The 11,594-nt window shown below is 37.2% G+C and overlaps 1 protein-coding gene across 1 annotated transcript; it reads left to right on the top strand.

The window, feature by feature from the left end:
* Positions 1-2,628: 2,628 nt before the first annotated feature.
* LOC149839717 (caffeoylshikimate esterase-like) lies at positions 2,629-6,730 on the top strand. Its single transcript, XM_090002772.1, has 9 exons — positions 2,629-2,690; positions 2,784-2,812; positions 2,914-3,007; positions 3,116-3,148; positions 3,277-3,423; positions 3,509-3,639; positions 3,776-3,913; positions 4,045-4,143; positions 6,352-6,730. The coding sequence occupies exons 1-9, from the start codon at positions 2,684-2,686 to the stop codon at positions 6,613-6,615; spliced, it is 942 nt and encodes a 313-aa protein (XP_089858898.1). The 5' UTR covers positions 2,629-2,683; the 3' UTR covers positions 6,616-6,730.
* The last annotated feature ends 4,864 nt before the right edge of the window (positions 6,731-11,594 follow it).

Here is an 11,594-nt window from a genome sequence, read left to right as displayed (position 1 = left end):
TTACCAGAAAAAGCAGGATAGGGCTGGAAGAGTGTAGGAAGAAAGGAAAGGGAGTGAGGGTTATTGAGAGAGCCTCCAGGTGCGGTCGCAGGCTACAACTAGGGCAAAGAAGGGTGAGTGCTGCGAGAGATTGGGGACAAACGACCCTCTGGTTCTTCCCCTAGGAGATGAAGAAGAAGGGTGGCGCTCACCGGACGGTAGCAGTTCACCCGCATCGCTGACATCGGGGTGTTGCATCTCAGCAACGATGGAAGAAGACAGAGGAAACTCCCATGGGTGTTTCAAAACGTGATCGCCAAAGCCGATCGTTGGAGGTTGGTTACCGACGCAAATCACCGGCAAAACCACAACAGCCGTCGGAGGGGAACAGAAGAAAAGCTGGGCAAGGGCAAGAGAGGGATGTTCCAGTGACTGAGAGAGAGAGAGAGAGAGAGAGAGAGAGAGAGAGAGAGAGAGAGAGAGAGAGAGAGAGATTCCTCAATCTCATATGAAGAGAGAAAGAGGGAGAAACAAAACCACAACATTCGTCGAAGGGGAACGAAAGAAAATCAACTTTTGAGAGAACGGAAGAAAAGCAACCATCGGAGGGCAAGAGAGGGATGTTTCGGTGACTGAATCCTCACGGAAGAGAGAGATGTTGTTTTTCCCATAAGAGAGAGAGAGAGAGAGAGAGAGAGAGAGAGAGAGAGAGAGAGAGAGAGAGAGAGAGAGACGAAAGAGGATCAACATTATCACTCATGAAGATCATCAAAATGTTGAACCCATGAACCGAACAAAATAGAAAACAAAACTAAAACACAGAAAAACAAAAGCTAAAGAAAAAGAAAAGAAACTACAACCAGCTAGCAACAAACAACAAAGCCAAGCTCAACCAGGATCCTCTGGATTAGAAAAAACCACTGATGAGTCAACGTTGTTTAGACGGACGGAAGGAGAGGTCTTTAAGATGCATACGTAGAATCACATAAATATCAACCAGGATTTTATGGACAAGATTATTAAGGATGACCAAAATTTGACGGAAAGTAGCATCATTGCATGCCATCCAAACAAACCATCAAGTAGTAAGAAACCATGTTTTCTAGATCAGTCTTTACCACTTGCATCGTCTAATTTCAATAGGACCTAAAAGCAGATCAAGCGCAAAAGACTCTTCTTTGACAATTACGTTCGAAGATCTCCACTTGCTATTAAATAGAGCCACTAAAATTGGGCAAAACCAGAATAAATGAAAAATAGTTTCTTCAATAGTTTGACACAACACACACCAACTTGAAAACTGAAAGCCCAACTTTTTTAAATAACTGTGAGTCTGAACCCTATCATGCAAAATTAATCAAGCCAAGACCCGAGATCTTGGGGAAGGGCCCTTACCCCATAACGCACACTCAGAGAACCAATCTGCCCCTGGGAGAGCAACGATCTATACACTTTGTAGGTGTGGAACACACCATTTGGTGCAGTCGCCCATTGCAACCACTGATCATAATTTCCTGCATCCCCAAAGAGAGAGAGACCGTGCTCGAATGTTGGATCGGTCTTCCAATGGGCAACATTCTTCTCCTGCAGCAACTTCTCTAGACGATCTCTTCGATCTTTGGAGAGAGATGATCGATGGCCCTAGGCAGAGGGACGTTTAGCGCGGAAGAGAGAAGAGAAAGACAAAGAAAAATCGGTTAGCGCCAAAATGGGGAGGGATCATACGCGAAAGAAGAAGAAGAGAAAACCATATATTTAGCGCAGTTTTTGAAGCTGCTGTAGATAAGTGTATATTTAGTGGCAGTTTCTGTAGGTCAGCCTCCGCCAAATTGCTTCTATTCAATCAAACAGTGGCAATTTTCAAAAATGCCTGATGTAGAAACTGCTGCTGTTTCCATCTTTTGTTGTAGTGCATATTAAATTTTGAACTTTAAACCTATTGCTTGCAAAAGAAACAGTTCAACTATTTATTTTACACTCCATTGTATTATACAAAATATATCTAGAATACTTGATAAGCCTATATGATTGGACTGAGTTAAACACTACTTGTTTGTATTGGGCTTACTGAGCCTATACATGGCATCCAGCAATTAGATCAAGGTACTAGGTACTCAGTCTAATAATTGGATCTCCGCTTGATTACGTAGTGTCCTTTGGCTTTTTTACCTGTTCCATACAACAGAGCGATTTGTATGGTGTCTCTTTGGTATCATAGCATCGTCGCATTGATTCTTTCATAGGGATGATCATGTGCAATGTGTTTGCACACTTTTAGTATGCTGCTGCACCTGATCACCCACCATCTACTGTTGGGCCTCACAAAGGGGATGGTTGGTGATAAAGTCCAGCAGCACAATTAAAGTGTGCAATCACTGGTAGCCGTAGGGGTCGGCGCTCCGCCTAACCCCAGTACTGCTCATTAAAAGAAATGGGGGGGCTGATAACGTCACAGTTATACTGAATAAATGTGAAGGAGAAGCACTAACCGAAAGAAAGGTAAAGAAGTTGCTCACGATGACGGTGAAGAGGAAAAACTAGAATTTTCTTCAAATTAGAAGGACAAATCCGTAATAAAACAAATAATCTAGAGCTTCCTTTGAGTGATCAACTTATATCATCCTCCCCCTCTCTCTCTGTCTCTGTCTCTGTCTCTCTCAGTTTGCTTCTTGGCGTGAGAGAATCATCGTCTTTGAGCGTTCCAATGGCAAGTTATTGGATTTCCATTAATTCTTCAACACCCATTTTCGTTTCTGAGATTATTTTTTCATGTATTTTCCTATCTTCTGTTTTTTTGCAGGCAGAGAATGCAGAGAACGTTAAATATGAAGAGGTAAGCATTCTAAAAATCAGAACTTTATTCATTGCCTCCTCTCTTCCTATTCTGTTTTTGAATGTTTCTTTTGACATCACATACTTGTTTTCATTTCATAGGAATTCATCGTCAATAGGCGCGGATCGAAACTCTTCACTTGTAGGTGGTTACCCATAAAACAAGAGCCAAAAGGATTAGTCTTTCTTTGCCATGGTGACTATCTTCCATCTTTGCCTTGTTTTCTTTGATCACCTATCAATTTGTTCATTATTATTTGAAGTTTTATCTTCCCTGAGATTGATTTTTCTTTGAATTCTGTAGGATATGCTATGGAGTGCAGCATCTCAATGAAAGGTAATGTTCTTTTTAATGCCTTTATTAAACTGGAATTTAGGAAGTCATGAGTATATATATGACAGAAAAAAAGATGTGAATATATAAAAAAAAAGGTAGCCAATTTTCATGTTTGATGTATAATATAGGTACCGGGATAAGGTTAGCACAAGCAGGGATGGCTGTGTATGGAATCGACTACGAGGGCCATGGAAAATCATCAGGCTTGCAAGGATATGTTTCCAGATTTGATGCAGTTGTTGGTGATTGTAGTGATTTTTTCACAAGCATTGCCGGTTAGAAGAGATTTAAGACCAATGTTATCTTAACAACTCTTTCATGTGGTTGAGTTTAATGTGCTTTGATTTTCTTGGTTTGTAGAGAAGAAGGAAAACAAGACTAAAATGAGATTTCTTCTTGGGGAGTCAATGGGTGGTGCAGTAGCCCTTCTTGTGCACAAGAGGCAGCCTTCTTATTGGAATGGTGCAATTTTGGTTGCACCTATGTGCAAGGTCTAGTTATATATATGAAACTATTTCCTTCATAAGTTTGTTGGTTGAACTTCTCTGTTTGGTTACCATTGTACATCAATTTGAGTGTTCATGAGGACCCATCTAATAATTTAATTTGGGATTATTGGGTGTCCAGATAGCCAATGAGATGAAGCCAAGTCAATTTCTAATCAGCCTTTCAAATAAACTATGCAAAATCATCCCTACATGGAAGATTGTCCCTACTAAAAATATTATAGATGTTGCCTTTAAAGAACCAAAGAGAAGAGAGGAGGTAAAAGAAAAGAAACTTCCTTTTTTTTTTTTTTTGTATATGCAAGCTTCTTAGTTAATTATTTGTATTTTTCTTACAAAAGATTTCTTGAGAATGAAGGTGATGCAGATTTAGTTTTTGGTAAATTACAGGTTCGTTCTAATCCATTTTGTTACAAGGGAAAGCCTCGTTTGAATACTGGGCATGAACTCTTGAAGCTTAGCTTGGAAATCGAGAAGAGACTCCATGAGGTAAGATTAAAATTTATTATTTACCAATATATAGAATTTATCCTTCTAAATAGTGTTCTTCTTTCCATAACAAATTATTTTACATATATTGTCAATTATTTTTCTTTTTATTTTTTACAAGGGAAATTATTCTTTAATTTTTGTGATAGGCAATTATTTCAGCAGTTGTTTTTTCTATTTAGAATAACTGGGGAAAAACCACTTCGCTCACCAGGTTCATTGGGCGTATGACCCATGTCCCCCTTTTTCCTTTTTTTGAAAGGCAAGCTGGGGTTAGGCAGACCCCTACCAGTTAATACAACTATACCATTGGGTTTTGAACCTGCAACGCCCCCAACACAAGGTGACTTATTGCACTAGCTGCTCCTACCGGACAAGCGGAGCCTCTGTTGGTATGCCAGTTTTGACCCAGGTCCCCCTTGCCCACCGGGGAGTATGCCAGCTTTGACCTCATAGCACTCAGCTGGTGACTTTCACAGTCCCTCCCTAGTAGGCAACAGTTGATTTTTTGTTTTTTCCTTTAAAGAATGCTTGACCCTAGAAATCTCTCTTTTTCATTTTAAAAAATTTGACTCAATCTTGCTTTTTCATTTAAGTTAACCAAGACAATCTTGTTTCCTCTTCTGTACGTGAACACTTCAATCTCACGGGTGTTTTCAGGTTATATTTCACATTGTCCTTCATTTTTTATTTCTTTATTTCTTTTTTTTTTGGGATAGTCCAAGGGAAAAACCAAACCCCATCACACTCCAAATCACCCACCCCACATTTGGCTGGTCATCTGTTGGTGAAACTCTTTGAGGTTTCTCCTGCCTATTGGAGAGTGAGTACTCACAGCTTCAACCTTGTGTCAATGGATGCCCGGTAGGTTTTGGAACTTGTCTGGTAAGAGCAGTTAGTGCACGTCACCTTGTGTTGGGATGTTGCATGTTCAAGATCCAATGGTACGACTAAGTGTCATAGTTAAGTGCCGTAGCCAATTACAAGACAGCATTGTATGCGGCCCACAGTTACAAAGTACAGGGTCAAGTGATTGGCTGAATAGTCATGCCCCTGTCTCTCTGGATCCTTCTCGTCTGCCTAACCCCCACTTGCTTTAAAAAAAAAAGGTTCTGAACTTATGGTGACATTCACAAGTCACCGGTGCCAGATGGATGGGGAACCCTTGTGGGCCTTTATGTCTTTTATCATACACTGAACTTCTCACTAAAAAAAAAACCATTAAGCTTGACTTGGCTTCATCTCTCATGATTATTATTACCATATCCCTGTCCTGCTCATAAATTCTCTGTCCACAGCCAATTTAATGACAAAAATCTGTTCAAACCCCACCACTCCAAAAAGTTCATAATTATAGTCAAGATGGCAGGAAGATGAAGGAATAATATGGTTTCCACTGTCTTGGAGTGCATCTAATATTCTAATTTGTGAATTTGTCTGTTTCTTATGGCACGTTTATGCCCTGCAATTAGAGATGTAAACGTACCAGATTTAGCCATTACAGAGTCCGACCTAATGGGATCTGACCTAATCAGATTCGGATTCGGAGTAGAATGGGATCAGACAAAACCCAATCCGAATCTGAATCCGACTAGCTTAAAATCCGATATTGACACATAATCAGAGTCGGAACTTAGTTTGATTCAGATTCAGACTCTCGGATGCAGAACTCAATACCAAATCCAGATTAGATTATTAATTGGCTCCAAACTTGGTTACCAAATCCGACTAATCGTATCTGAATTTGGGTACCTAATCCGATCAATAGGAATTGGATTTGGGTCAGATGCCGGATTACATCCGATCCCTAGCTGCAATTTTAGATTTTTCACAAGTTTCTCTGATTCTGAATCACAATCACAAGACTTTATTTCAAGGCTGCTTTAGGGGCATATATATATATATATATATATATATATATATATATATATATATATATATATATATATATATATATATATATATATATATATATATATATATATAGAGAGAGAGAGAGAGAGAGAGAGAGAGAGAGAGAGAGAGAGAGTACATCCCACAAACGCGCGTGATCAGGGGTGCACATTATCTTTTGGAAAAATGAACTTTTAGCGGGGTCCTGCACCGCCGCTAAAGGTCTAAAACTTTTAGGGGGGGGGGGCATTTTCATGCATTGCTTTATGAGAGAATATTGATCACTCCAGGTTGTTTTGCTTATGCTGTGGTTAGGTATCGTTGCCCTTCTTGATAGTTCACGGTGAAGAGGACCAAGTGACTGACCCCTCGGTCAGCAAGATCCTATTTGAATCTGCATCAAGCGCAGACAAGACCCTCAGACTGTACCCAGCGATGTGGCATGCTTTGACTTACGGCGAGCCACCGGAAAACATCGAGCTGGTCTTCTCCGACATAGTCAACTGGTTGGACAAGCGCCTCGCATGGGGCAATTCAAGGGTCGAGAGCGAGCACGAAAACTGGATTCCCGAATGGTAGAGTCAGGGTTCACCTTTTTCCTTGATGGATCGGTCTGTCAAACTATGGAAAATGTTGTATGCTGTCCCGTACTCATTTCTGAGTATAGTTGTGCTTTCAAGTTATACAACATTCAGTATATGCTGCACATCAGATCCCCCCCCATGCACATGGTATCATGATGCCAAAGTAGAAGAGCCCAATTAATTTCAATGCCAACACAGATGAAAAGAAGTGCACCCCAGCGAATTAATTTTAGGAACAATGCAAACAGCACCCATGATCATGCTAATAGAGCTGAAACTAGGGATGGCAATGGACTAGGGTCTCCACCCCCGCCCTGTCTCAAAATTCCATCCTCCATCCCTGCACAGGTTATGATTTTAACCTCCATCCCCGTTTTATGTCCTCCATCCCCAGTCCAAACGGGGCCAGGTGGGACAGAGCACCATTTCTCTCCGGTCCACCGTCCACTGCCATCCCTAAAGGCATTTTAGTTATTTTATAACGGGGATGGGATGGGGGAAAGGGTAAGTCCATCCCCGCATAGGTTTTGATTTTAACCTTCATCCCCGCCTCTATGTCCTTCATCCCCTGTCCAAATGGGGCGAGGCAGGGCTCCGCCCTGTTTTTCCCTGGTCCACTGCCATCCCTAGCTGAAACCAACTAAAAATAAAGATTTGGGTTATGGCTTATCTCATAGATGTTACTGGTGTATGGTCTAGATTCATTAAGCTATCATCTTGGCAAGAACATGGCCACACTCGTGGGTTCCGAAATCTCTAGTTGAAACTCATAAGGGCGTATATAATGATTAAATTTAACCCCATGAATTTGTTCAAATGGTTAAAATAGTGGGCATCGACCCTCAAATCATATGTTTTCAATGTTAAAATAAAAATTTTTATGGGTGAAAATTTTGGTATATTGTATGCTGTTGATTTTTTCAACCGTAGTAAAATTTGTCATACACGTCAGAAAGACATGATACAAGGGTTGGCTTCTACTAGACCAAACATGTAGATCACATCTGGTAAGTCTGATCTGCGAAAGAAAATAAAAAAATGCGAAAAATACAGCCTACATCCAAACTGAATCCTACCTGTTTACATCTATAGGATTCGGGCTCGGCTGTCATTAATGCTGTCAAATTTGTTTAGCCAGATTCGGTTCAAAGTTCACGCCTGAATTTGGATCTGATGAATATCTGAACATGGCTATGTGTAAAAGTGTATCCTATTAACTACCTTATGCAAGTAGGATGCCAATTTAGCACTACCCATTTTCATGTGAATCCGGATCTAATTAGCCTGCATTAGGTTAGGTGGGACTCAGTAAAGCCTACATCCAAACAGAATCCTACCTGTTTACATCTATAGGACTGGGCTGGTAAATGAACGGAACAGGGCATGTTCGGCTCGGCTCTTTCACCAGTGGATTGCGCTCATTGATTGGCTCATGTTCGGGTTTAATCGAGCCAAGGTTAAGCTTGGCTCATCTCTAAATGAGACAAGCCTAACACGAGCTGGCTCGTGTAAAGACATTTCAAGTAATTTATCTATGAAATATGTTAGGAAATACGGGTTTAAAATAAAACCCTAAATATAATAAATATAAGTGAGTTTTCATATACTCAAACAACCTAAAAAAGTAACGAAGATATAGCTCAAATGGAGCTTTTGACCTAACAATGGTTTCCTTTGACTTCTTCTAGAGCTTCTTGTGACTATACCTATCAACCTTAGTGTCTCAATGGTACCAAGGAACTATGGTTTTCTTGATAAAAGTACATCTTCCCTCAAACACCCATGTTAATAGGGCTTCCCTCATGTGTAGTTAGATTTTAGGGAGATGATATCTACGGGTTGTTTTTAGGTTCTCTCTCTTAGGCTTATTTAGTCCATGTTCAATGAACTAATAAATTTCGGTTTAATATTTATTGAAATTCTGACTGATGTGGGATATCCATATTAAGGTTGAACTCTTAAATGAGAGATAATTTCAACAAGTCTTTTCTTACAAAAATATTTTCAAAAATATTCTTCTAAAATTCAATATCCCATATAGGCCTTCTAGAAATAAAAAAGTATTGTCAAACCCATAGCCTATGTAATTAACCATTGAGGATCCAAAATACTAATCGGATCTTATGTAATCTTTTCATAAAATCAGATAAATTTTTTTAAATATATTTTTTATAAAATACTTTTAAATTTTTTATTTATCAAATTATCAAGCTTGATTTTTTTTTAATTTGAATTTTACTTTTTCTCAACTATGGATATTCTCTAAAAATGGTTTTGGATCTCTTGTTGGATACTCATAATTTCTTAAGTATTTCACTAATTATCTAATATACACTCTCAATAATTTTTTTAAACCTTATTTAGGTATAATTAAAATAATTAGATCATATATTTAGCAATAAATGAGCTTCTCAGGTCAAAGAATATTTTGAATCCTTTTTGTATATGAAAAAATAATCTATTGACAATAAATGATTTTAAGATAATTTCTCATGTGCAACCAAGTTAGTGTACATTTAAGTACCCATGTGTTGATGTGAAGTCCCCGTTTTAATGACTTGAGAAATAATCATTTCATATTTAATATGAACATACACTATGATAACCCTCTAAATGAATTGTCATCCGCCTCCATAGTTGTAACTATTTAAGGTACAAGAGACTATAAAACCAGTTCTCCCATGTTAACTCAAAGTCAAACATCTAGTTACCCTATAATGTTACATATAGTCCCTCGTGATATCTCATATCATATTGGTGATTTCATGACCAAGATATATTAATATCCACAAACAAAACAATCCCAAAGTATAATAAAACTTAAATGAATAAATAAATTTTGTATTAAAAAAATATTTTATTGATTTTTTGAGGCATAACATTTAAAAATCTCTCACTTTCCCTAAAAGACAATAAGGTACATGTTTGATTCCCATGTTTTCTAAATGAATATTGAAGTCCTTTCCCGATGAGGCTTTAGTCAGGATTCATCAAGTTTTGCTTATGGGGAACCTTTGAAATCAACAACTCTTTGTGGTTGACAAAATCTCTTATCAAATGATATTTTCCGTGCACATGCTTCATCTTATTGTGATTCTTTGGATCTTTTTTTATTGAGGAACTGCCTGCTAACGGTGAAGGAACAATTCTTAACTCAATAAGAAATCTATGAAACCATATAGCTTCTTTAGTTGCCTCAGCTATTGCAACGTACTCTACTTCTGTGGTAGAATCAACAACACATTTTTGCTTTATACCACTCCAACTCACAACCCGGCCAACTGTGAAAATATATCCATAAATAGATGCATAGTTATTTGGATTCTTTTAAAAATATGAATATGTATTCCAGAAATAGATGCATAGTTATTTGGATCCTTTTGAAAATCTAAATCTGTATATCTCTAGTGAAAATAACTTGTTTAACTTGCATATTTTGTTTTCTTGTCCAGGGGTTATAAATCACTCTAGTTATTGCAGATAAACATCCCATAACCAGATTTATTTCCCATATCTAGATGTAGTAAAGAACATAAAACCAAGAAACGCTCATGGTGGGTTTTGAACTCATGATGTTGAATAAAGTGCCAAATGGTATTACCATTAGACTAAGAAGCCAACACATGACTAAACTTGCATGAAACTCCGTAAAAAACTACATAATATATTATCTAACAATTTTTAAAAGAAAGACATATATATATATATATAATAGACTTTAAGTCAGATAAAAAAGGCTCAAACCTAGAGCTTTGATACCATAGGTTTAAAATCTAAAACCCAAATTATAATAAATATAAATAGGTTATCATATACTCAAACAACCTTAAAAAAGAAATGAAGATATACATCAAATATAGCTTTTTGACCCAGCAATGGCTTCCTTTGACTTCTTTTAAAGCTTCTTATAGCTATACCTCTCAACCTTAGTCTCTCAATGATACAAAGGAACTATGTTTTTTTTTTGAAAAATACTCATCTTCCCTCAACCACCCTTATTAATAGAGCTTCCATCATATATAGTTAGATTTTATGAAGATGATCAGGTTGTCTCCTTCTTAGGCTTTTGTAAGTTATGTGGGATATACATATTACTATTGAACTCCTAAATAATAGATAATTTCAATAAATCATTTTATATAAAAAATATTTAATTTTTTTTCCAAAATTCAATATCCCATATAGGCCTTCTAGGAATAAAAAATACTATCAAACCCATAGCATATGTAATTAATCAGTGAAGATCCAAAATACTATAATCGAATCTTATGCAACTTTTTGGTAAAAATTAGATAAAAATATTCAAAATATAAATTGAACAAAATACTTTAAATTTTTTTATTTATCAAATTACCAAGCTTGAATTTTTCTTTTAATCTGAATTGTATTTTTCCTCAATGTTGGATATTGTTCAAAAATAGTTTTGGATCCCTTGTTGGATACTCATAATTTCTCATATTTCACTAATTATCTAATATACATCCTTCAATAAATTTATTACAACTTATTTAGGTGCAATTAAAATAATTAGATCATATACTTAGTAATAAATGAGCTGCTCGGGTGAGATGATATTCTAAACCCATTTTGTATATGAGAAAATTATCTACTGCCACTAAATGATTTTAAGATAATTTTTCAATTGCAACCTAGTCAGTGTACATTTAAGCACCCATGCGTTAATGCGAAGTCCCCACTTCAATTACTTGAGAAATAGACCTTTGATGTCTAATATGAACATCATACACTATGACAGTCCTCTAAATGAGTTGTCCATCCTCATCCATAGTTGTGTATATTTCAAGTACAAGAGATTGGAAAACTAGTTCTCTCATGTCGACCTCAAGTCAAACATCTAGTTACCCTACAATATAACCGATGGACCCTTATGATTTCCCATATCATATTGGTCATCTCATGGTCAAGATATATTAATAAGTACAAACAAAATGATTCAAAAGTTAAAATATACAT

Source organism: Nuphar pumila, chromosome 4, assembly GCF_984573655.1.
Source record: "Nuphar pumila chromosome 4, dmNupPumi1.hap1.1, whole genome shotgun sequence".
Lineage (NCBI taxonomy): Eukaryota > Viridiplantae > Streptophyta > Magnoliopsida > Nymphaeales > Nymphaeaceae > Nuphar > Nuphar pumila.
Note: the sequence above shows the minus strand (reverse complement) of the source record. Positions and strands in the feature narration are given on the sequence as shown.